General features: G+C 41.3%; 1 protein-coding gene across 1 annotated transcript; it reads right to left on the bottom strand.

The window, feature by feature from the left end:
- Positions 1-1,458: 1,458 nt before the first annotated feature.
- OBI1 (ORC ubiquitin ligase 1) lies at positions 1,459-25,152 on the bottom strand. Its single transcript, XM_055802295.1, has 6 exons — positions 24,942-25,152; positions 20,009-20,144; positions 18,955-19,046; positions 17,074-17,316; positions 13,749-13,837; positions 1,459-3,807 (listed from the first exon to the last, which is right to left on the bottom strand). The coding sequence occupies exons 1-6, from the start codon at positions 25,011-25,013 to the stop codon at positions 2,304-2,306; spliced, it is 2,136 nt and encodes a 711-aa protein (XP_055658270.1). The 5' UTR covers positions 25,014-25,152; the 3' UTR covers positions 1,459-2,303.
- Between the last annotated feature and the right edge of the window lie 1,514 nt (positions 25,153-26,666).

The raw sequence follows: 26,666 nt of genomic DNA, 5'->3' as shown, positions 1-26,666 counted from the left end.
GGAAACAACCAGCCTGGAGATGGGAGGCTGTAGGTGACAATGTATGTGCTCCCACAACCGTTCCAAGTGAAAAGCCAGTACCTGGCCTGCAATGTCTCACTCTCCGTCCCCACTTGAGAATAAGATAGCAAGTTTACGACTTTGGTCTTCAGCGTTTTTTTTTAAACTTAGGCTCAGCCCTTCTATCCATTCAAGTTGCATGACATGTAAAGTCAAAATATCCATATTGAAGGGCAAGCTCAAAAGCAGTTTTCCTGTCCAAAGGACTGGAAAGTAGCATGAAAATTTTCCAGTGTTTTCCTTTATTCTAGTTTGATTTCAGGTACAATACCAGTTGTATTCATGTTTCCATCAGTGAAAATCATTGTGCATCAGAAGTGTACTAGAGTATAAAACGAAGCCCATAAATACCCCCCCAACCCCACAATGAAACAAACCAATGACCATAAGATTTGTTTACTGCATATTTGTGATTGCTTTGCAATACAAGGATGTTTTAAGAAAGTATGAGACATGTTTTGAGAAGCCCTTGCCTCTTCTCCCGAGAGTTAAATCAAGGCAGCACTTTTTGACTAGTAGTAAAACTAGTCAAATCAAGTAGCAGCTCACGTCTAGATGGCTTTGCCAGCTCCCTAATTTTTGAAAAATATGTTAAAATTGAACAACTATAATTTTTTGTGACGATTAAAACTCAGGTGGTATACTGAAAGTGGTATATGAAAGCACAATGCCATCTTGCCTGTCACCAGGAAAATGTCCTTGTCTTTATGGCTTGAACAATGATTTTTTGGTAAAAGCTGTTTCTCAAAATAGTCCCAGTTTAGAGTGAACAGGCCCATTACACAAATGTACGCACACATTACAACGTGAGACATAGCTCTTGTTCAAACCCCTTACAGGACTTTACAAAAGCCAGTCTATTGAAATCTTCCAAGCGGCAGTCACTCCTTTCAAAGGGACAAAAGGCAGCATATGGATTTTTCATACCACAGGTATTGATGAAGCGAGGACAACTGTTTGTAAGAAATGCCATCAGAGGCCTATATAGAAAGAAAAACCTGCATCTTGCAATTAAATATGCCCTTAAAAAAAACCCCAAACTTAAACACAATAATGCAAAGAAACCAATTTTGTTCTGCTGCTTAATTAGGTCTCCTGCCTCTAGTAGGCCATCACATTATGTTGACCTATGCAATACTTTATGGAAGAGTCACCTCCAGAGAGGCCGAAAGCCATTTCCATCAACTGTATCGATGCTGACACTAGAACGGTAATATGTCTAACAAGGAGGAGGAAGGAAGATTTGAGTTTTTTTTTGTGGAAAAGCTCACATTCATGTTTTACGAAACTAGATGCAGATATGTATTTTCCAAATTGGGGGGGGGGGGGCGGTGATGGACGGACACGGACAACATTTCCCCATTCTTTTTTTACTCATTCAGTATGTGAGGCAACATCAAGGATTACACTGCTTATATTTTATTCAATTCACATAGAAAAGCATGCAGTATTAATGTAAAATGGTACAGTATTAATGTAAAATGTTCAGTGCACATTAGGTAAACAAGTCATTAGCATACAAACCCATTTTTATGGTCTATACAGGCATACTGAACACATTTAGAATAACAATGCTTTTGGGGAACTAAATTAAAAATTGTGCTTAACTTCAAAAAATACAAGCCACGTTTGCAGTGTTAAAGAAGAGATGTTTTCTAACTGAAGTGCTGTAACCCTGAAAAGAGGCTGCTACTTTACACCCACTTAAAACAAGACTTTCAGTACAGTACAGTGCTATGCAACAGCCCAAGCAGCAACATTTCCTCTGGGAGGCAAGTTTTATGGCAAAACTGACATTGTTTTATGGCAATTTCATGAATCCATATGATATATAGCCAGTAGCTGCCTTACACACACAAAATGTAATCTTTAGGAATGGGAAACGTAACCTTTAAACCAAATTTCTACATAAATGACTGATTTGACAAGACCACTTAAAACTGTCCTGTTCAAGGGAGCCATTAGCTGTGTTCACAATGGGAAGATCGTGTAACCTGAAAACTTAAAAGATCATTCAAAACCCCAACCCCCCTAAGTAAAGAGAACACCCAGCCAAAGAAAAGAGTATGGAATGGTTCTTCCCTAGGAAAGAGCTTGTAATGGGCAGGGGAATGTTCAGTTTTCACATAGTCAAAAAAGACAGGATCAGATTGCATGGAGGTCATTAAAAATTAAGTTCACCTGTAAATATTAAACATTGGCAGGTTGATGACTTTTGAGTCACATTTGATTTCCAAGCAGAGTCAGTTTTTGGTGGTTTTCGACGGACTAGCACTGGAAAGGCTGCTTTGAATTTTCCTCTTGGTTGACTGACTGACATTCTTATTTTTCTTTTCAGCTATAAAGGAAGACACCCAAGGAGGATTAAGCTGATTGTGCAGGTCAGACGACATCTTTAAAAAGCAGGAACTGAACTTTTGCTCCTCAAACAACTGTTGTGAGTTACTGAACAGTAAACTCTGGGAAAAGTCTCTTTGAAATAGACAGTTTGGAGGTTTGATATCACTAGCCACTACATTTTGGCCTGTAAACAGCGGAAAGTGGTCATTCATATCTAGCTCAGATGGGGAAAGGATGGAAAACATAGCAGGTTTCCAGCCAGTTCTGTCAACTGCTTGATCAGTTGTCTCTGGACACTTCATACTCTGTTCCTCATTCATCTCTTCCAGTTTCTTCTCAGTTCCATTCAGAAGCTTAGAGCACTCTGTTGACTTTGAAGAACTATCAAGATCTGAGGACTTGAAATTATAGCATGGACTCTTGCTGTTGTCTGATTCAGACATCATTGAGTCCAACTCGGAAATTTTATCAAGGTAGGCTGCATCCATAGATGCCTCACTGGAGGTTCTTGTGCGATTCATTTCGGAAGAGCAAAGAGTATGTAACCTTTTAGGTAAGCAAGAATTTGTTTTATCACTGGACTTTGCTGATGTCTCATCTGACCGACCAGCTACTGAATTTTGCGCTGATTCATCAAAATCTAAGTTCTCAGCAAAATTTGTTGGGCAGGTCCCCCAAAACCCTGATTTTCCTGTAGTAAAACAATTTAGCTTCTTTTCGCTATTACAGCTGCTTCTGCTGTGTTCAGGAGAATCTTTGCTGCAATCATCTGAAGTGTCAGAAAACTCTTCAAATTTCAGTTTTCTCAGGAACGTTGATTGTTTCCTTGCATTTTCTTTTCCATCAGGAGTGTTCAACTGAAGGCGACTGAGAGAAAGAAAAGGAGTGCATGGTGGCGGAAGATCATAAAGTTCTTCATCCTTATATGGCGTACATTCCTCAATTTTATTCCACTGCTCTTCTAAGCAGGCATCCATATTTGTGGTATTTTCATCTAGAAGAACCCCACGACATCCTGGAAATAGTTCTTTCTTTGGGGCGCCCTGGATGTTTGAGCCATTTGAACCATCTTGACTAGAAGAGCTTAAACAAGTTCCACCACTTGTCAGCTGTTCGAGACTGTCAGGACTTTGACTGATAGTCAAAGCTTTTTTGTCCTCAATGTGGGTTTTCAAACATGTTGTATCTTCACTGCTCTCAGCTCCTTTAGCATCCGTGGAAAGCGCTCTCTCACTAACAGCACTCACTGTCTGGGCTCCTTCGCCTGCATTTTTCAGCTGTAAAAGCTGACATTCCATTTCTTCTATGTATTTATCACTTCTTTCCAGTGCCTTTTTAAGACGGTTAATTTCACGTTCACTTTGCTCTACCTTCGACTGAAGTGCAGCTACTGTAAACCTACCAAACCTGCAAGAAGTAAAAAAAAAGAAAATATTAAGCTGGAAAAAGACATTCTCATGGTGCTTTGTGATCTAACTTCAGAAAAGAACAAAGCTATTAAAACACTATGTTAATTTGAAAACAAAAGTCAGAACTTTTCTCTGCTAGTTATAAAAAAACCCCGAAACATTATATATAACGTACAAGTGGAGGTGAATACTGAAAAGCCAAAATTAAACTATTAGCAGTAGTAAGGCAGTAACAAGCAGATTACCCTTCCAGGGTCTGGTTCTATCAATTCAACTCAAATATGCATGAAGAATTATCCCCTAAAAGAATGGCAAAGATTTATGATAACATTTGAACAGTGGTCCACATCTTGAAATATTTACATTCAATCATTTTCTTACAGTACAGCAGTGCTTTACAATACATTTCTTACACAATGTCACCTTGTCAAACATAAAATGTCAATGTGAAATTCAGAAATTGCAATAGTCCTTTGAGGTGGTTTAAATGCTTATATAGACCATTTCAGTTACGTTCCCATTAGATATACAGCTTTTCCTCAGCCATCATGTGGACAGTACTTCCACTGACTTCAGAGCTACTTGTTTTTTTGAGTTTCACAACCAGAACAATCTGATTTCTTCCTTGGCTGCAATATAAAAAGCCTACCACTTGTGGTTTGTGAAAGTTGTGTGCTCATGGGGCTTTCCGCTTGAGCACATTTTCAGCTGCCAAGATACGGACTTGCCTTCCCCCCATCCTCCACCAGCTTTAAAGATTGACCTTCCCCAGAGGGCAGGTGAAGGTTTCAGCTATATGCTGTGACTAATTCTAACCTGTCACTGACAGGTGGGCACCAGGGAATTCCCTGCTCCATCCATGGCTTTCAATTTACAGAAAGAAAAAAACAATTAAAGTTCTGGTATTATTAGGAAGGACCTGCAGCCACCCTACAACTCTGACACTTAAGGTTTTATATCACAAAGAAATGACAATTCTCTGTGTGGGCTTACACTAGCTTCCACTTTCCACCTTCCAGCTCCATGTTACAGCAGAAGTTTACTCTTCCAGTGCAAACACTACCTAGTCTTTCTACTCTGCTTCTTTGTCTGTCTGGCCCTCCTTCAGAGTCACAGGAAATTCCATTTTCCCCATTTCACCCCCTTACCTCTTCACAAAAGGCTCCCACTGCAAACCCTAGACCAGTGAGGTCTGAAGATGGTATATCTGGAGCCAGTAACTATGCTGGCAAAACATCCATGAATCTGTGCATGCATTTCCAGCAAAGAATTAAACTGTATTTTGTTTCTTCAACTCCTGAGCCCAAAGCAGTAGGAAACTACTCTATGCTGACAACTGCAATACAGTTAAGTGGGTACTTGGGGAAAGGAATAGGGGGTATCACAAGCCCCAAACAAACTGTGTACGAGTGACCAGATCTACCGACGTTTTTCACCATTCAACTGCTTCTGCACACTTAATGGACTCTGAGGATTTTGATATAGATAGTTCTGTGGTGGGTAAGATTCACACAACAGTCTAAGTCAGTTCTTTCATAGCACTCCTACTAGACCACTTTTAAAATCATATCAGCCTAAGCTTCATAGCTCTGGTATGCGACACTTACCGCTTGGTAGACATGAAATGGCAGGGTAATAGATTTTATATTTATAACAGGAGTGTTCACTTAGTTTTTTTTTTCCCCTAAAAGAAGTTGGCTGGATTGGAACTCTTGTTGAGGCAAGAATCCCTCCACCTCTACATTACCTCTACCCAATTACCTCTGTCTTCACAAAAAAGACGACGGACCATTTTTCATTGCTTACTCTGTAGGTAAGCAGTTTTCTCAACTGATTATAGCAGCTTCTCCATTTCTGGTCACATGCAAGAGGAAATGGGAGAAAAGATGCACAAGACTTCTTCACTCTCCCTAGTGAAACTAGATGAAAGCAGACAGCTCAGGAATGTTCCAATTATATTTTCAGGTGAAGAGTGTTACAATGAAGTAAGCATCCTCATATCCAACACATTTTGGCTTCATCCCTCCTTCAGTAAAAGGAACTGAGATTTTGGTTTAAGACATTGAAGGAGCCACTGTAGCACATCAGGGCCCAAGCAAGACCTTCCCCAACTCCTAGGGTGATCCAGAAGTATTTATTTTGCCTTTTTCTAACAGACCTGTTCACACAGCCTTACAGGAGCAAACCCTACACTGCTTAATAAAGTATATCAAGATGATGCAAAAAACCAATTTAGCTTAATAGCCACATGAGAGACGGGGAAAAATGCTTATGTAAAATAAGCAAGATTTTCTAGAATCTGCTGTTACAGACACTTTGAGATAAAAATTAAACATGTTTACATTTATATGCATACCTGGCAATTTCTTTTTAATGGAAGAATGGTGTAATATGTTTATTTAATGCAGATAGCATTAGTGACAGCCCGAGATTTGCTTATGAGGAAAAAGCACTGTATTCTCAAGTGCAACTTTTATAACAAGTGTCCTCAGGTTAAAAAAATACAGTACGTTGTTCAAAGCCAAATAGCATCACTAATATGTTAACTGTTGCAGAGGTATGTGCTTGGGAATTTCACTTTTCAGAAATGGAGCATATGACATGCTGCCTACAAACAGTTACCTCTGCAGTTAAGCACCAGAACAGTAGTTGCTTTCTGTTCCTGCTTTGAGACTTGCATGCATTTATTTCCTAAATTTTCAAGACAGCCATATTAAAATGCACATATTTAAACCAACTACACCAGACCAGAGCATGACCTGGCAGGTCAGCAGAGAGTTTAAAAGACATGCATATTTGGTTAAAGAAGCCAGAACCCTCTCCAAATCAAACCACCCTCCTAAAAGATTTCCTCTTCTTTTCCCTTCAGATGTACAGTGAGCTGTGCTGTAGCCAAAAATTTACGGTCTGATGATAATAAGAATAGAATGCAGTACAGTCACATGAAAATAACCTGACACTCTACATAAATTATTTTGCTGAAGTATTTGAACCATTTCACATTTGGTAACAAGTTGATACATTCTTCAGTAAAAGTTAAGATATTCGGTATACAAGTAGTGAAGCGCTTTTTTCATATTCTCATGCAAGGAAAAAATCTTTGGAATGTTAGGGTCTTTTCTTTAGTGTTATCACTTAATGAGTTTGTATCTTACTGTATTTGTTTCAAGTATATCCTTTCTATAGAAAACTGAAAGCTCAGAGAAACTAGTGGTCACTCATAAAGTAAACAGAAAGACATTTCAGGTGGGATATGGATCTTTCAACACCTAGTGACATTTCAGATGGCCTAAGGTCTTTTACATGACTGTTGGCCTCCAGCTATCATTCCAGAAGGATACAGGTGTCTTATAGGTCCTGTATCACAGCTGCCAGCCCTAGGCTGGTATACTAGATATGTTACAGTGTCTCAGGTGACACTGCATGTCTAGATGAGCACCTGAACCCCATATCTCAGGATCTTTCCTCAGAGTCCTTCTTCTTGTCCCAGCATGATTCTAACTTGACACCAATCAGAAAGTTGCAGTCAGCTCTCACCTACAATGAGCAAGAAGAACTAACGTTATAGCTACAATGTTTGAGTAACCCTTTTTTTACATTATTCCCCAACTACTCCCTCAGTTATGTTTGAGTGTCCCTGTCCTGGTTAATTTTCTTCACAGTAGCTAATATTAGGGCTGTGTTTTGTATTTGTGCTGAAAGCAGTGTTGATAATACAGGGATCTTTTTGTTATTGCTGAGCAGTGCTTACACAGCATCAAGGTCTTTTCTGCTCCTCACCCCAACCCACCAGTGAGCAGGCTGGCGGTACCTAAGAAGCTGGGAGGGGATACAACAGGGACAGTTGACCCCAAATGACCAAAGGGATATTCCATATCATATGATGTTGTGCTCAGCATATAAAGCTGGGGAAGAACAAGGAAGTGGGGATGTTCGGACTGATGGCATTTGTCTTTCCAAGTCACCATTATGCTTGATAAAGCCCTGCTTTCCTGGGGATGGTTGAATATCTGCCTGCCAATGGGAAGTGATTGAATGAATTCCTTGTTTTGCTTTGCTTGCGTGGGCGGCTTTTGCTTTACCTATTAAACTGTCTTTATCTCAATCCACAACTTTTTTCTTTTTTACTCTTCTGATTCTCTCCCCCACACCACCAAGAGGGGAGTGAGCCAGTGGCTGTGCTGTGCGTAGCTGCTGGCTGGGATTAAACCACAAGTCCTAAAGATGTCCATTTAGAAACTGTTTAGGAAATCTAATAGTCTTTCACCTACAAGAGAACAAATGCCTTCAGGTGTTTCTTCTTATCTATCAGTTCTGCAAATTCAGCTTTAGTGTTTTATTTTCACATATCAGTGACCACTGACTTCAGCACGTCTGTCTAGTCGAGCCCTTAAGTCATATCAACTCACTTTAAAACCACACAAACTCATACAAAAACATTTGTCTTTTGGGTAGTAAGCAGGCTGGAGCAAATAGTTTTCCTGTATAACCATTTACAGAAGACTGGGGCTGCAAGGTTGCTATAGAAAATGACTCTCCAGTTCTAATCACCTGATGGCCCGGACTGGGGACCTCCCTGCAGGCTAGATACATGAGCATGATCTATCCTCCAAAGGGAACAAAGGGTGAGAAGTGGACAATGACAATGTACAGTCAGAAGCTGTCACAGTTCAAGATCAGGGCAACGCCAGAGTACACAACCAAACCCAGTCCCACCATTTAGATATATTTTCACTGGAGTTCTGCAGTTAGATGGGAAGAAAAAGGTAGGAAATCCAAGAACAAACCAGCTGAAAGCCCTACCAGTTTTACAGCCCTTCTGTGAAATCGTGTACCAGATGCAGCTGGATGAGAACAAGTTCTGCAATCATTCTCTACATCAACTATGAAAGTGATCTGCAGCAACAACTTGACAATATCCCAGGTTATATACAATTGCCTTAAGAGCGCGTCGTATTTGCATAGGCATGTTTAAGAAGAAAAAACAGTTAATGGGAGACTTTTCCTAGCAAGCCAAAAAAAAAAAAAAGTCAAGAGAGACACCTCACACGGCTTGCTCTATTTAAGACCTGAAGCCAGAAAAAAATAAATCAGTAATGGGATTTGGTTGCACTGAAGAAGAAATCCTGGGTATAGCCTATTACTGCTTTCCATGCTGCAGACCAGACCAGCCGATAGAAGAAAGTGTACAATGGCTCTTTCTTGAAGGAAGTAGTAGAAACGTTTGCTATAGCTAATTTTCTAAGCTTGTAAGAGAACAAGTTATTTTAAATCTAAGCAAATACTGGGGAGTAAATCCCCTTCATCACACAGTTCACAGAGTACAAACCAATCTAAAGATGCCCGTCCTCATGAAATCTCTTGTGAGCATCAGGGAAATCCACTTTCTTCACATCATGTGAATAAGGCTAAGGTTTACTGTTTGTTGGATGACTGTAGAGCAGCAGGATTTGAACAGAATAGCCAAGTCAAGTACATTCTTTGAAACAAGCTTCTCCTTCTGCCTAGGGAATTGGATGAATCAGATAAATGTGCAAAGCCTCTCCAAGCATTTTAACATCTTTCAGAGAAGCAGCACTAGTCCTTCATGTAAGAAAGCCAGATTATACCCAAGATCGGTGAACAGCATAAACCAGAAAGGATTACTTCAGAATTACTACAAAGAAACCCACCAGAAAGCCCACAAAACCAGTGAGTGTGATCTAAACGTCCTTACTCATCTGCTTAAGGTTTAAATCTTCACACCTGGAGTGGGTGCTTCCTCAGGATTTAACGCTATGACTCAAGAACTCAAAGTTGTTTTGAATTTCTTCTGCTACTATATTGCTTTTTCTCTTATATACTTTTAAGGCCACACTGCAGCTGGTCTTTGAAAATGGCCACTCCTCTGGGACAGTGAGCTTGCAGGGAGGTGAGAAAGTAGCTGTTTTCTATCAAGGAAGATAGCAGCGTTCTTACCCTCTGCACCCTCGACACAGGTTACTAGAAGCCTATTTGTAGGCTGAATGAAATGCAGACTGAATTAAATTGTCTGGCATGAGCGGAAATATTTGAGTTAGATAAAACCAGAATGTTGTACAGAATGACCTAAAAAGACAACAGCCTTAAATTTCAGTGTGCAGGTACCTGAAGTCACAAATAACAGTAAAACCGGAAAAAGGGAAAAAACCCTCAAAACACAACAATACAACAACAAAACCAGAGAAAAGGGACAATGCATCAATTTTCCGCATGTTGTAGATACTTTTTCAGACTGGGATTTTAACTAGCAGAAGAAATTAAAAATTTAGCGAAAAGACTCCTAGGAAGCCTAGAAGTCTGGTTCAAGCTAATTTGAATCTAACCATTCATAAAATACACTATACCCTGGAGTAGATGGACTTGCTAGTTATTTTCCTTCAGGTAAAAAGCAAACATCCCTTTGCCAAAAATGCTTTTAGATTCATTGTGCCTTGCCAATAGACCTAACGTTTTTGTAATTTTAAGTAGAGCTGGAAGTAATAGGCCTTTGTCATCCTGCAAAACTTAAGTTTTAAAAGTTTTCCTGTTCCGTATCAGGAAAACAGAAGTCACTGAAAATTTCTCAGCAAAAAGGGCAAACAAAGAGCAAGCAACGGCCACCAAATAGTGTTATTTGCCTTAGAAATGGGAGACTAGTGCAGGTCTTCGGTAAAAGTCAGAGCAAGAAAATTCCCTCTATTTGCTTTTCAGACCTATGCCCCAACTATATGATGGTATGGTATTCTGGTGAAGGCCTATTCTCAAAAATGTTTAAGCTGAAAAAAATAATTAAATCTAAAAAAACGTGTACAAAATGCCTGACATGGCAGCAATATCAATTTTATGGACATGACATTTTCCAACAGGTTTTAATGGATACTAACAAAGAAAAGAACAGCTCAAGACTATGATAAAAGGAAAGTTTTTTTTATTTACCACTGAAGGTCAATTACATTTTTTTCGGTGATGTCAGAGGTAGAGTCTGTGTTACAAAGGGATCATTCACCTGGCATAAGTCCTCCCTTTGGTGTAAAGCAAAGCTTACTAAAGTAACTTAGGTTGTGATATTTAGCTCCAGTGCCATTATGAACAAAGTGAACTACATTTGGGATAAAAAGACTGAATACTGGGAAAGCCTTTCAAAAATTATTTGATACAAGTTTTAGTTAGTTACCGAGCCAGTTGTTTAAGCGGGTTATGAATCCATACCCCATGGATTGTAATCTGAAGCTAAGAAATAGAAGACAAAATGAAACAATGTTGGTGACACTAAATTACAAAGATTCAATTCAGCAGCTATTTTTAAATTGCACTAGAGAGAGCCATTCAGAAACTTTCCAAAAATTACCTTCTGAACAAAATACGCAGAAACAACTGTACTAGCAAATCCACCTGCAGAGAAAGGTTTAATTATAGTGACGTTGCTGGGCTCTGATGTTATGCCTTCAATTATAATTTGATAAGCGGGTAAGAAAACATTTATTGCAACCCCTGTTCAGTGTATGAAGCCTAGCTGAAAGACCTTTTAGATATTACCGAAGTTTGCCACCAGAACTGGAAGAACATTTAAAAAATATCTTGATATTAGGTGACTAATGACTACAAGGGTGAAAGTTAATTTGCTAACAACACTAAGATGGGAGAGACTTCTTACCACCTGAAGGACATGACCAGAATTCAAAAGAATTGTTTTAACTTTGATATGTGCATCAAAACATCAACCTGAAGAAAGCCAACAAATTGGTAAAATCCCATGCTTTGGAAGGGGACATTAGCATTACAAATGCAAAATGAGGCAGAAAGGTAACTTTCTAAGTAGCTATTTAGCAGAGGTAGTGCTGGGCTAGTCGTGCTAGAAGTGCCAGATAAAAGGAAGCAACAAAAAGAGTATTGCAAGATATCAATATAAGATGTTGTAGCAAGACACAAGACAGTTTTTCTGCTCTAGTTAGAACTACTGAGGCTTCTTTCGGAAGCTAGTAATCAGTTCTAAGCGTTACTGCTTCAGAACCCCATAGACACTGGAGACCCCCGAGAGTACGGCAAAACCAAATAAATCAGAAGTTTACTTTTTCTCTTAAGTCACACTTACCTAAAAGAACTGGACAAATCCAGTCTAGAAGACACGATTAGGACTGAATGGATATAGGTAGGGTGAATCAGAATTGCTACATTTAATGTGCTAAAGGGTTTCTTCCAGGACAAATTCCTTATATATACTTAAATTCTTGTAGTACACAACTGAGCTCCAACTGAAACCAAAGCTGAAGATAGCAGAAGCAGGGTACAGACATGCAAACTCCTGAAGTATCTGAACTGGTCCTGGCCCAGTTTAAGCCTGATTCAACTCATGTCCTCAATTCCCATGCTCAATTCTAAAGTAAGCATGGGCCAAAGATAATTCCCAGCAGGCAGGCAGGATGTGACTATCTGTTCTGGAGACTAAAAAAACGCAAAGTTTAATAGTAGAGACATAGACAGGCTGATCTAGCTGGCATCTGCGTTGCAAAACAGACCTTGAAACTGTCCAATTTCTAGTAACATGTGGCTAATAACAATTGTGCTTCTAAAGGAGAAAGTGACTGGCTGGTGTTTTAGGCCACGCTGGCAAAAGATGGGAAAGTGATCAGCTGGCAGCAAAGGCTACTTCTTCACACCCCTGTCCCTCCAATACCTAATTTTTCTGACGAACAAGATGGTAAAGCATGCACAAGCTAGAAGAAACAGAAATTCCTTCCACTGAGGAGTTTACTTGACATCAGTAAAGTAAAAATCAAGTTAGATGACTTGGTCTCTTCTAGCTCTTCTTTTCTAGGATTTATTTGGTTACATCTATTTACTTTACAAGTTTGCCATTCTTGTCAATTCACTCTTGAATCCTATGGGAAGAGATATTCCATGGCATTAAAGCCCTATCCATTGCCAAGACCTTAAACAGGGCTCTATCTCCCTTATTAGGGGACTTCAGGACAGAATGTACTTTTATGCATTTAACAGCATAGCACAAGGATCATGCATCCTCTTTCCTGGGGTCTTGAATGACAGGCAGTCTGGCAAGCAAGCTCTCTATTAAGGACGCATTTCATTTTCCAGCAAGTGAGACGTGAACTAGAACAAAATCCAGAGAGCTCTCTTCTGACATTACACAGGTGTCCCCCAACCCCCTTCCTTAAAAGCACCTTATAAACCTTTGATCAGTGCTGCTCTTAAGGTTTCTAAGTTATAAACCAAAGAGAGAAAAAAAGGGTAGAAAACTGAAAGAACAGAACACAACTTTAAAAATATGAACATGGTGGTTCGCGAAGTACTTCCAAGGAGAGGTACCTTAGCACACCACTGTAATCAGTATGGCAAAGTTTCTGCTTTTTGAGGTCATTGTCATTGATGTTTTAACTGTTTAAGACACAGTACTAAACACAGGTGTCAGTTCTGTGAATTATGTTCTTATGCTGCAGAAGCTCGATTCACATATCTTGCCCAGACACAAAGCTATCAGGGACTTTCCCTGAATAGGGAGCCAAAGTCCACAGAACAAACCCTGAAGGCAGCAAAAGGAAGAACAAACCAAATCCAAATACAAACAACCGGAACATCTGCACTTAAAAACAAATCTTCTACTTCGACCATATACCAGATTCAGAAATTTCCCAGTAACAAAAATAAGTTAACTGTAGAATTCAACTAATAAATCCAGCCCTTCAGTACTGGCCAGGTAATAGAAGGAATAGCACTTCTAGTAATATCATATGCCTTCAGTGTAGCTTTGTTGCTATTCTGTAAGTTGCATTTGTCACCCAAGTCTGTGAGGATAAGAACTCCAAAATTTACCTGGAGACACATATGCAACACCATGTACACCACCACAGTTTTAGGTTAAAGTCCTACAACAGTTAAACAGTCTATAAATAAAATACAGTAGCTTTTAAAATATTCACATACTTTTGGGGTGATCTACTATCAACTTCAGCTTTTAGTCGCAAATTCTCTCTTAAAAGGCTATTGTTTTCCATGCTCAGTTTCTTATTTGCCTAAGGAAAAGAAAAAGAAAAAAATAAGTATACAGTAAACCAGAAATGACTTCTAATATTTATAGGACAAGCTGTTACTCCTTTTTAAAGAGACAGAACTAGAAATGTGGAGGCAGGAAACAGCCTTCAGACAGGGACACCACTTAAAAATCACCATGGGAAATGGATTGCAAAACTGAATAGCGAACAGACATTTTTTATTTATATTCCCAAAATACATTGCAAGTGTCCTATCTTGGGAAATAAACACAGCTATGTTAGTTAGCACAGAAAGTCATTAAGGAGATGTACTAATGGCAATTTCATGTTTTTTTTTTTCCACATGACTAAATATGTTAAGTACATTAGCATTACAATATGCAGGTATCAGCAAAACTAATGTTGAACAGCTTCCTCCATTCCAGATTACAGTAAGATTACTTTGGGTTTTTTTGGTTTGTTTTTAAAGCATAGTTATCCTGTGGATGTAAATCCATTACGACAAGCTATTTGCAGTCTTTCTTCACTTTCTTCCAGGACGCTGTGATTAAGACTTCTGATTCACAATCCTTACTTCTTGAATTGAGGTCAATTCCTTCTTCTCAGATCAGCAGACACCCTTGTTAACAAGATACTTCATACAAAGAGAAGTTTTCCTGCACCTTGTTTCAGAACAATGAATGCCTCTATCCTAACAGTAGAAAATAGTCTTTGCACTTCACAGGCAGCTCAATCTCCCTATCCTGAAAACCGCAACCCCAGTCCAGGACTTTTAATTCATAGCCTCAATTAGATGACACTTCCACTGCATAATAGAAGTCTGACGTAGAGTTAGATCTGAGGGAGAAGCTATGCAACTGGGCTCAGTAGTGAAATGTACTTTTTCAGAAGCATCCAACAGTGCATGAAAAGAGGCAGAAAAACTCTAAACGCTTATACAAATATCCGCAGCAACCTTTCCCTGCGAGGCTAAGACAATGGGAGGTAGGGGGAACGGAGCAGAAAGAAATAAACACTCACACTCCCCCCACCCCAACACCACAACATTCCTAGAGGCAGAAAGATTTACTTCTGGTAAAGGAGGAATGGGAATGGTGAGCCCAGGGCTTGGGTGCCTGAATGCCAACTATTTGGTGTTTAACAAATAAAAGCACAAAATCTTGAAAGCAATGAGTAAGAATCTAGGACACCTCCGTTCCAAAGGAGCATCAAACCATTTCACAACATGGCCAAGACCTTTCTCTCTTCCCAGTCACACAACCAAATAGGAAATTATGTTACTTGTGTAGAGTTTGTAGATAGAGCATCCACCTGGCACATGGTAAAACAAGACCGAATCTCTTTGGTGTCCTTCCAGAGAGTGCTCTACCCTCTAAGCCAGTAATCTGCAAGGGATTCCCACTTGCAGCACAATGTCTAGGTTAGGAAGTTCATGTAACCACATTATTAATGAGTTTGTCTAGTATTTCTACTACTGGGTTTATATCACCGCTTCCACACTTGTTATGACTTCACTTAAAGTAGTAACACCTACTTTGGGAATCTCTGCTCCATGACATTATATGATAAAGGTTGCTGCTATTTCCTGACTCAGTCTGGTCTTAAAAGGAAAGTGATGGCAACCACATCTAATGAGGGACCCTGTCTCACTAGGAAGCAGTAGGTGGTTGAAGCTCCTGGGTCAGGTACTTTAGGAGTAAGAAGGTTTCTGGTTCCAGACTGAGTGTATATGGGAAGGGGTCTTGCTGTTTAGATTGGGATTGGTCAGTGCATGCTCTGAAGGGAAACAAGTTTTAAAAGAAGAGCCAACAGAACTGAGAAGCTGTTGAAGAGGGAACAGATGGGAAGAGAGTGTTGGACTCCATGATCTGAAAGGTCTTTTCCAATCTAAATGGTTATATGACCACTATTTAAGGCTTGGTTCCTAAAACCCATTTAAATCTCTATTTGTATCTAACCCTTAAGCAAATTCAGAGACTCCATAAACTTAAAACATTTTTCTTGCTAAACCTGATATTATACTGAACCCCCTCTCAACACACCCCTCCCTCAGTCCCTGCTATAAAAAAAAAGTCAGTACAGTTTAATTTTACGACACACACATACCTCCCCAAATTAGGCAGACAAGAACTCTTTGCTGCAAGTCCCCTTTTACCAACTACAAGTGACTCTGAAGCTCCTGGGATCCTCTTAAGAGGGCAGATGCTGTGTCCCAACCTGTAAAGTTGAAGTCTGAGTCTAGCTAAGCTATCGAACAAGCAGATTTTGGAAACTCAGTTTGTTCCTTTTAGTGTTTATCACAGTCCAATCAGGGTCAGAATTTGCTTTAGACTACACAGAGGCAAATCTAGAAGTGTCCCAGTAATGACAACAGCATAGCAGAACAGTATAATGTGGGCCTCTCAGTCTGTAGCACAGGAAAAGCGTAATCACCGTTAATACTTACAAAGGAAGAAACCCGTACTAAACAAAATGCTTCAGTTTTGCAGGAGGCAACCCAGGATTGTTAATAGAAGAAATAAAGACAGCATTTTAAATAAATGCAAGTCCAGTTCTTTCCACCTTGCCTTTCAAATGAATCTTGAAATTTTGCTCTTCTGTGTTTGAGGAGATCCTTCTTGTGCCTACAGGTACATTTTGCAATGTATTTTTACTTAGATGTATTGTCATATGCCTGTCTTCTGCATCCCTCCTTCTGCAGTATCAGGTTTTCTTTTATACTGCATTCAAGATGTATAAAAAAGCTGCAGGTTTCCAGTAAAGGATCTTCTGGTCATAAAATGCTGAAGCTTGTCTATTTTCGGTCAAAGGGTCAAGTTACCCTGTCTCAGCAAATTGCACCAAAAATATCGGCTATCAGGGAGGGCAATAGTGCAAAATCTGCCTCAGCCAACTGTACTGTGTTTGGCCACTGAATGTTGTTAAATAGATATATTATATAGATTATTGCAAGCCTGAAAAATCTGGTCATCAATACTGGTGACAAGTGCTACTATAATCCAATTACCCAGTCATGGAGTGACAGAGGAGTTGAAGAAGAGTCACATACGAGACTCACTAGAACAAGCAATAACATCTGACACTTGCAGAGGCTATATGGAAATACTATGATACACCAACAGTCACTGGAATTCAATTTTTTTTTTTTTCTTTCTTCTGGATCTATGAAGTACCCAGAGGTCATGCTAGCTCTCGCTCCCACTTAACTAACATGAAACAGTTACAGTATAAGATAGCTAAAGAAATGTATTTATTACCTCCTTCAGCTTTTCCACATTATCCACCACTTTTTCATATATATCATTGGCAGCTTTCAGCTTTTTGCTCCATTCCTCTGGGGTTTCTGGGCCACTTGCTTCATTTGCTGACTGGCTAGTTTCCTTGTTTTGGCAAGACAAAGCTGATGCTGTAGGATCCAGAAGAGATTTCAGCTGTGTCTGTAAACTGAGATTTTTACCTCTCAGATCTTCCACTTCTTTTTGCAGGGATTCTATTTCATCCTAAAGGTGTCAGAAATTCACAGGAATTAAAATAATGCATGAGATTAATTAAATAATACTGGCAAGTTCCCACAGCACTTTAGAAACATGGGTTCTGGCAAGCCCAGACGCATGCCTTCACTTACACATACATCTAAGTATGCTTATGTATTGTGCTCTAGGCAGGATTTTAATCAACCTGCACACTCAAGCATAGTGAACGTTTTAGTGAAGGGAATCCCTTGACTACATAAAGGACCCTGAACAAACTGTCGGGCAGACCAAAAGCTTCAAAGCATTCAGCAACATGAATCTATTATTAGGGCACTCTGTGGGAGGATTTCCTGTATCAAGTGTTCTTAAGGTCGTCCTCTGCTGACTCATTTGCTGTTATTTGGAAATGATCTGATGAAACATTCTGAAACATCACATATTCGGATGCTGAAGGTCTCAAGATTCACAATGGACAGAACACTGCCTGGAAGAGGCTGCCCCAGCTACACGAAAGTAGCAACATCTTAGGAAGGACTCTCAAAATGCAAAGAACAAAGCTCTTAGCTGTATTGGTCTGAAGCCACAGAGAAGCAAAAACCTTCAAAAGCCTGTTGTTGTAGGCATAAAAGTAATTTATCCTGAAAACATGTTGTCTACACTGTTCACCAACTCAAGTATTTGAGTTGCTCAAGGTCAGGTTACTAAAGGAGGCCATCTATGGCATTTACATAAACCCAAGGCATAGTTGCATGAATAATCAAGCATTTTTTCCCTCCTCCCAGCATCAGAACAACAATTTTAAATTTAGGTTTTTGAAGAGATTTATGTTATCCTATGCCTACCTGTGTGATTTTGGAGTTGATTCAATAGAAAGGCGGGAAACCTCCTTTTCCTGACTCCTCCTTTCATAGAAGATGAAAGAAGCTGAGCTATAGGCAAGCTTGTCATAAGAAACAGCCCTTACTTCCCCAGTGTTAAGGATACATACAGTGCCCACTTCCTTTCTCCCATTCTCCTCCCTGAGACAGGTTTCCTTGCAAAATATGCAGTCTTCAAACTGCTACTAAGGAAACAACAGCTGAGAAAACATACTAAGCATATTCCTTATTAACACCTTTTCACCTTGTTCCTAAGAGAGTATTTTTCCAGCAGGAGGGTGGAGACAAACTTCCAAACATTCACTCACTTTCAGAAAAGAATACAACAATGATAAAAATTAACCTATGCCAGAAGGTTACAGTTGGCAATATTCTTTAAGAAGGCATTTAGTCTCCCTGAGTAACAGGGAATTACTTCAGAAAATGCTTGCATTTGTATCAAAGAAAAACCAAAAAGCTCCCAATATCCAATATGCATAAAGAAAACCTCCCATACCACCTGAGGAGGGAATTCCCACAAAATCATAGAACTGGCTGTACTTGGCTACCTGTAGCATAGAAAGAATATCACCATGACTTCAGTAGGAGCACTTCAACCACCAGCAAATGCTTTCTTGTAACCTTAGCCAGAAGGTAGGATTTCAACGCAGCCGAGTTTCACGAAGATGCAGTATAAACCTTCACTCAAATCAAAAACAACAGGACTCAAAGCAAAAGGACCAGTTGTATGCGGTAATTTAACAGTTGCAGTTCACCTGGAAAGTCACAACACTCCCCATGTCCTTACCTCATATTCTCTGTGGAGCAATTCAAGCCTTGTTTTACGCAGGTGTTTTCTGACTGTTGGACTAAATATCGGATCACTTTCACTCGTTCCTCCTAAAGCAGCATAGGATGAAAAAAACACTAATATTGTTTCTTCTTCAGTGAACTCAATACTAGTAATCCACCTTATAGCTCTTTTCAAGCATCAACCACAAATACAACTAATATTGGACCAATCTACGACAGATTTAAAGTCCTTTCATTTTCAGAGTATCTATTAGTGATGTTTAGAAGTCAAAATCCTGCCTCACAGCAGGAAGACAACTTCTGAATTTTTCAACTTTGTATTTTCCTTGACAAATCCTGTATTATTTAAGGCCATATTATTAAAACACAGCTAAGAGGGGGATGGGGGGGGCAGGCAGGGAATCTAGCATATGTTTAAGTAGTACAAGATAGTGTAAGTTTCTAAAGGGAAATTGTTCAGACATATTTTTCTCTCAGAACCAAACAGCAGAGTTGACATTTTATATTAAATAAAGATCACAGTACTTCCTAGCTCTGGGGAAGTTCAGAGCCTTATTCGGGTGTAGCTTTGTCTTATTTCTGTGCTAAGAGACATTTTCTTAAAAATAAAGCAAAAGAGAGGAAACTGAAGAAAACAACAGCAAAAAAAAGACCTCATACACATTAAAGATGCTGGATTTAAGTACTCTATTTCTCAGCTAAATGCTATTCTCTTAGGTCAACAGGTTGCAAGGCATAGGTAGAATACTTCAAGTGAGATGCATGTTTTTCCGGTAAAGGCACCATCCAACCAAGATTTAAGAAACAATCATTAGAGCTATGGGGTACTTGCTGCCTTTGAATAATCTAGCCATTAATACACACATCATCTTTGGCATGTTTACCCTGTAGCTATCATGTATGTTTCTGGAAAGATTTAAAGTCAGATTTTCCTTAGATGCTGGTAAAAAACACACAGAGGAAAAAAATCTAGACATCTTTGGACTCAAAAGAATCTCCTCCAGCAGTAAATACCAGAAAGATATTTCAAAGACTAGAGTTGTCCTTACCTATAATTTCCTTGCAAGGATTTTCAGGTGTGATGGGAATCCTGCAAGCTGGGCACTGATTATTGTTCTTCAGCCACACTTCAATACAAATGGAACAGAAGACATGGTTGTTGACACAGATGACTGGGTGACGGACCTTTGAGTATTCAAGAGAAAAAAAAAAAAAAGAAAAAAAGGAAAGACAAACAGAAAGACACTATGAATACTTTGAAACTCTTTCAGGTAACAGAATAGGAGAATACACTACTCCATCTCTCAGCACAAGTCTGGTCTTGCAGGAAAGAGACACTGTTGTTTCACAGAGCCATCTAGAAGTGACCTCCTGACTCATGATACCAAACTCCTCTATTACTGAAGGCACCAAAGCTATAACCATTTTTGCAAGACTAAGGTCCTTGATTCCAGGAACTCATTAATGCACAGTATGGCAGGCACCCTTCCTTCACCTCACAACCTCCAAGAACTGCAGCCAACCACTCCAATGAAATGCACTTGCCTTCCCAGGTAGAAGGAGATCAAAAGACACACATCTACAGATTTCCAAAAGTGAGGGAATGAGGGACTGCTCCCGGCAACAACCAACACTTTGCCTTGGAAGAGGTGTCACTGAAACAGGTAGTGTTACAGATTACCTCTAGCCTATGCATAATCAGCTTCATGAAAATGAGCTTTAAAAAGGGTAAAGGCCAAAACCACAGAGAAGAAACACAAACCAGCAATCACTAATTCAAGCCTCCTGCTAGATATGCATTGCTACTAAATAAGTAATTACCCAAGAATGGGGCAGCTAACTGAAGGATTAAATATTCCAATCAGACACAGATCCTTTCAAGAAGCTTTTCCTCCCCTTCCAAAACAGCAAGGTAAACAAACTTCTAGAAAATATTAATGACAATGCATTATTCTCTCTTGTCATTTAAATACAAACCCCATTTGAAAGTGAGTGTGCATAGAGGGACCGAATACGATATGGAAGAAAAATACTTTCTTCTATATCTATGCCTTATTGCAGTTTCTGTTACAGCTTACTGTAACATACACTCTCAGATCTCTTAAGACTGCATTAGGGGTCTTAAAAATAATTATTTGTTTTTCCTCCTCCCCTATCTCTGCCCAAGAAACGTGCTTTGAGACACAGAAGTATCAGTATCTATTACTTTATATTCTACTGTGTTGCACTTAAACCCCAAGTTTAAGAGAATCCTTTCAGCTTTAAAAGAAGTTCTCATCATCCCCAAGATCTTTCTCTTTCATTCTATTAGTGAAGCAGTCAAACTAGAAAGGAAAAATGAAATGTGGCAGGGAGAAGCAAGCAACCGGGAAGGACAGCCAATAATCACTTGGGAAAACAGATTAGATGTGTCCTGCAGTAATCATACCCATACAATCGGTGCTGGACAAGCTAAAACCCAAGCATTTTACCACTGAAATACATATGGATCTGAATTAAGGCCCAGATCTGTCAGCTTCTTCTCCAATTTACTATTTATGCCTCTGTCACATTACAGGATTCACAATATTTTTAAAATCTCCAATATGACAGTCCGGGGTGCCAAAGGATCTATCTATACACAAACCAAAACTCAAGTTATTGAAGGTGTGAATAGAAAGAGATGAAGCTGTTTCTCTAAGTGTCTGCATACTTTCACTTCTGATTAAAGAGGCTTTCTTACTATTAGTGCAAGCTTTAGCACACCAATGCTCTGGAAGCGCTTAAATCTTACAATTTCAATTATATATATCTCTATATAAACCACCTTGTTATTTAGTGCTTTTCTTTACCAAAAAAAAGCTTTCTCCAGCTTTCCCATCCGCAGCTAGAAGAAAAAACCCAAACATTTTTTTTCTCTAGTTGTACTTCTTTCTTACTCAGAAGCAGCTTGAGAATAATTATATGGATGGCGATGATAGGATACAGAGCAGAATAACATAAAGTAATCCAAACAGGAAGAGACATTTCAGGAGTGCAGGTCTACCCCCTGGGGAGCAAAAGACCCTCAGTTACCCCAAACCTGACAGGGAAGCATACTTCTTGCAAGTGAATGATTACTCTATATCTCTAGCAAAATAGTAAGTCACATTTATTACTCTCCAGGGTACAGTGCTTCTGATTTACACACCTTTACAAGTTTCATTTCAGCGCTGAGGTTTATACTTTTGTTGGCTCAGGATCCACACAAAGCAACCCATGCGACAACAGCAGAAGCCGCTATTGAAATGTCACACAATGGCTGGGGGTGCCGCTGCCCTTCACCCAGTCACTGAGCCACTGACTGTGAGAAGCCCGGGGGGGTGGGGGATCAAAACACACTCGTTACTAAAAAAGCATTTCACTTGAATTACAGCAGTTTCAGTTCCTAACTAGACCATAATGTCTAGAAAGACTACAGCTTATTTGAGAATGCTTGATGAGCTAGGTGATTCTGAACAATTTCCCAATTTTTCCACACATATAACGCAATCCCTATGCAGATCAAAATCAAATCCTATACACATCTATGTCACTTTGAAGGCACTTCGAGATCTTCAAGCAGCATTAATAGAGGACCAGGCACACTGATACCAGTGAACAAATCCCCAGACGTTGTATGTCTTTCAACACATACAGAATTGTGTGCCTGAGCCCAAGCAAACTGTCAAACCCAGAACTAACAGGAAAGACCTTCAGTCATTCTAGGATGAGTAAACCTAACAGCCCAATGCAGATGACTTCTGATCTGCTCACTAGTTATGAATACAGATATGTTAGACGGTAACCCCAGCTGTGTTAAAAGAGCATTCAGGGAACAAACATGGAAATTTATCCAAACAATTATCTGTTATTATAAATGGTTATTTGCACATCTTGCCAATATACTTTACAACACTGTTCAAAGGCACAAAACAGGCTAACATCATGCACTGTGTGTCATGTTTCCCCCACACCAAGATTTCTGTATCATTAAAAACAATGAGTGTTTGACATTATTGAATGAGTTTCTCTTTGATATCTTTTTTTTTTATCCCCTTACCATTATGCACAGTGAACAGTTTCTATTTTGCAGTCAGTCCCTTGCAAATTTTGCAGAGACAGCAAGAGGGAAACTCTGATTGTAGGTTGGGCCTTCTACTCAATTTGAAGCCCACGCTACAAACCACAGAAGTATTACAGTATGTCGGCCCTCCAGGACACTTTCTGGTCCTCCCTACAAGACAGGGCAAAACCAGCAAGATTTTTCCTTTAATTTAAGCTAAATAACTGTTTCTTCCTCTAACCTTACTCTTGCAAAAAGCTTTTTCTGATTAAGTTTTTCAGTGAAGTTCCAAGTTAGAGACAAATCTATGTACTTAAAAAAAAACAAAAAGACAGCCAGAGCCATCAACTTCGGCAAAATTTAAACAGCTTCATGCATCTAAAAAGAAAGCCATTCAAATACCTTTATTACAGATATCACCAGATTCACTTATCTGTTGATCATATATTACCTCAGCGCAAAACACAAAGTAAGAAGAGTGTGGAAATCTCTTCCAGTACAAACTCGGGAACATCAATTCCTGATCAACTCCAGGTAACAAGCACAAGTATGAAACAGTGGCCTGAAATAACCCAGTGGCTTTATAGCAAAATATGAGTGAATACCTAATGAATCTATCAAGTGTTTAGGTTAGAAAGTCACTAGGCTCAGATTCAAATAGCAAATACATTGTTGGTTTGATTTTGCCCTCTTTTTCCAAGAGTAGCCACCCTGCATTACAGACACAGTAAATCTGTGTTTTCCTCTATTTTCATTAAACAGATAAATGTCAAAAGGAGAGGTAACAGAACCACAGCTGGGAAGTCTTGCTCAACTTCCACAGAAAAGCCAAGAAATGAGTAAACATGGTTGCTAAATGCATCATTGCAAGAATTAAGAGAGCCGAGAAAAGGGAGATGTCAGACTACTTTCGCTACCAGCGCTACACCAACTTTTATACATCAAACGTGCCTGTTCTTTTGTTACCACTCCAGCACAGAAAAGGTCTTGGAGTAAAGGCCACGTGAGGTAGAAAGAAATCGGACAGTAAATGCCAGAGTACAAATATAAAAGGCTATTTCTTCCCTTGTAATTACTGTTGGGCTTGAAGATGTTTGATTTGTTTTGGAGAGCAAGGGAACAAGGGGGGTGGGGGTGGTTAAGAGTGGTGGGGAATGCGCAAAGAATTTGAGAAGCAATTAGTGACAGCTATGAAATTAGCTCTGGGGCTTTTAGAGAAGCACAGGCTAGCAAGAACCCCCCACTTCCCGCGGGAGAAGAGGAAGAGACTGGGAAAGGGTCAGAAAGAGGAACTGGAAACTTTTTCTCCGGACCGCTGCAGTTTTGCTCGACACTTTTTAAATCCACTCGGTTACACACCCCCTCTTTTGTTCCACTGCTCCTCCGCGACACAGCACCACGCTCCAACACAAACTCACCCAATATTTTACAACAGATTATCCTACCGGTAGCCGAAGGAACCCCCGAACCCCACCGCCTGGGCCCTGGGAGCCACACACCCACGCTTCGACGCGGGGGCGGGCTCGGGGACGGGGCCCCAGCCCCCGGACGCCGCCGTCGAGGGGGAGCACGGCTCCTACCACCCCAACGGCGGCAACAAACCTCGCCCGCCCCGGGGAACGGCCCCCCGGGGCACGAAGCCCCCCTCCTGCCCGGGGCGGGACCCCTCACCATCCCTCGGAGAGGAGACCCCCCCCGCCCCTCGGAGAAAGGGCCCCACACCCCAACTTTCTCCCCAGCGCGGAGCCGCAGCCCCTTAAAAGAGACAAACGCGGCGGGGTCTGGGCTGCGGGCCACGGCGGAGACCCCCGAGCAGCCGCCGGCCGAAGCGCGCCGGGCCGAGCCGGGCCTCCCCGTACCCACCGCCGGGCCACCCCCAGGCGGGGGCTGAGCGGGAAGGGCAGCGGCGGCGCCATTACCTTCCCCAGGCAGATGTGGCAGGTGATGGGCAACGTGAGGGACAGCGTGACGCTGGGCCCGTGCTGCGCCATCGCGGCGGCCCGGCCCGGCTCCGCCAGCACGGAAGTCCCGCGGGCGGGCGGTAACGGCGGCCCCACGGCAGCCCCGCTACGGCAAGCCGGCGAGGCCAAGCGGCCGCCCGGCGGAGGGAAGGCGGCGCGCGCTTTTGCAGCGCTCCCCTGGAGGGCGGGCGGGAGCCGCGGCCCCCTCACCGCCCTGCCCGCCGCCCGGCCGCTGCCGCCCCCCGCCGCCCCCCCGCCATGCCCGTGCCGTGCCTCGCCGGCCCGAGGAGGCGGCTTGCGCGGCCCGCCGAGCTCCTGGCCTCCGCGTGGCCCTTCCTGAGGCGGAACACCGCGCCATGGGGAGCGCCCGGGTAAGGGCCCTGGCAGGAGGAGGCCGACGCGGTACAGGGCTTTCACCTTATTAACCTGTCCCTCGCTCAGGTTTCACTGCGCTGAGCTAAATACACGGGCTGTTTTAATGCTTTTAATTCCCCCGAGTCTTCCTCCGAGATTTTCCCTAGGACTCTTTTTTTTTTTTTTTTTTTTTTTTTTTTTTTTCCTACTCCAAAATACGATACAGCAAATGGGAACATATTCCAGGGGGAAACTCTGGGGCACACACTCCCCTTGCCCCCGCTGCTTTATGTCTGGCTGCAGCAGCCCATGCCCGGTGGTGCTCTGGTGCATGGCGTGGCACCCCGGCTCCCCTGCTGCCCTCCTGTAGCGCAGGTGGCTCGGCTGAACTCAGTCGCTGCTTGGCCCCAAGCATTGCCTGTCGGCTCAGGTGGAGCCAACATGGCTGCAGCTTTGAGGGCGACGAGGAAATGAGGACTGTGGTAAGCCCCGTGGCCCTGCGAGTGCTGTGTGTGGTGGTGCTTGCTCCGTGATGCCTGGTGGGAATCCTGTGCTGATCCATGGAAATTAAGGGGTCAAATCCACGGATGAAAATTCTTGGCCGCCACCCAGCTTGCGCTGATGTTTTTCCAAATCGCAGAGCCTTGGTGTTGTGTTTTCTGGGCTGCCGGAGAGCAGCTGAGAAGCGGTGCTGGTGGGACGGGAGGCTCTTAGGAGTTTGCTCGTTTGACCTCAGTCCCAGGATTCCTGTAGTTTCTTGTAAATGTGCCACAGCAGGCTGAAAATTATAGACCTGAGTGATTTAACATTATACCACATGATAAATGCTCAGAATGCTGAGCAGCTAATTCAAACAAGTGTAAAGTTGTGGATGCAATGATTAACAAGGAAAGTATCTTAGGCCGACATAGCGGAGCTGCACAGATGCATTTCAATTTGATATAGGTAAGTCGCTGCAAATAAAGCAAGCAAACTAATCCATGGTGACATTCCAGCATAGACAAGGCGCAGCGGCTTTGATGGTATCATACCCTTAGGTGGGAAAGCACAGGTTTGAATAAGGTGCGCTTGATAAAGATTCACTATTTGTGTGCTAAAACACAACACTTTTTTTATTTAGCAACATAATAGACATACCATTAATTATCATAAGCTGGAGTGAGTGGACATCCACTGCGAGGAGATGCTTTTAGTCCTGGCACAATTGACCTAGCACTTAGGTAGGAGGGTGCTCACAGAGTTTCCGCAAGAGAAATGTAAAATTATTGGGGTTTGAGCTTTAAAAAGAACCACTGGAGCCTGAAACTCGTTGAGTGAGTTTATTATGCA

The sequence above is a fragment of the Falco peregrinus genome, chromosome 4, assembly GCF_023634155.1.
Source record: "Falco peregrinus isolate bFalPer1 chromosome 4, bFalPer1.pri, whole genome shotgun sequence".
Taxonomy (NCBI): Eukaryota; Metazoa; Chordata; class Aves; order Falconiformes; family Falconidae; genus Falco; species Falco peregrinus.
The sequence above is the reverse complement of the archived record's forward strand: the minus strand, read 5'-3'. Positions and strand labels throughout refer to the sequence as shown.

What these genes read in the sequence shown, in the direction of transcription:
- OBI1 (XM_055802295.1), bottom strand. Translation starts at nt 25,013, where the DNA reads ATGGCGCAGCACGGGCCCAGCGTCACGCTGTCCCTCACGTTGCCCATC. An exon ending in TGCTCCACAGAGAATATGAG is followed by an intron (nt 17,317 to 18,954) that starts GTAAGGACATGG and finishes TGACACCTTTAG; the next exon opens with GATGAAATAGAATCCCTGCA. An exon ending in GATAGTAGATCACCCCAAAA is followed by an intron (nt 3,808 to 13,748) that starts GTATGTGAATAT and finishes TACTTCTTGCAG; the next exon opens with GTTTGGTAGGTTTACAGTAG.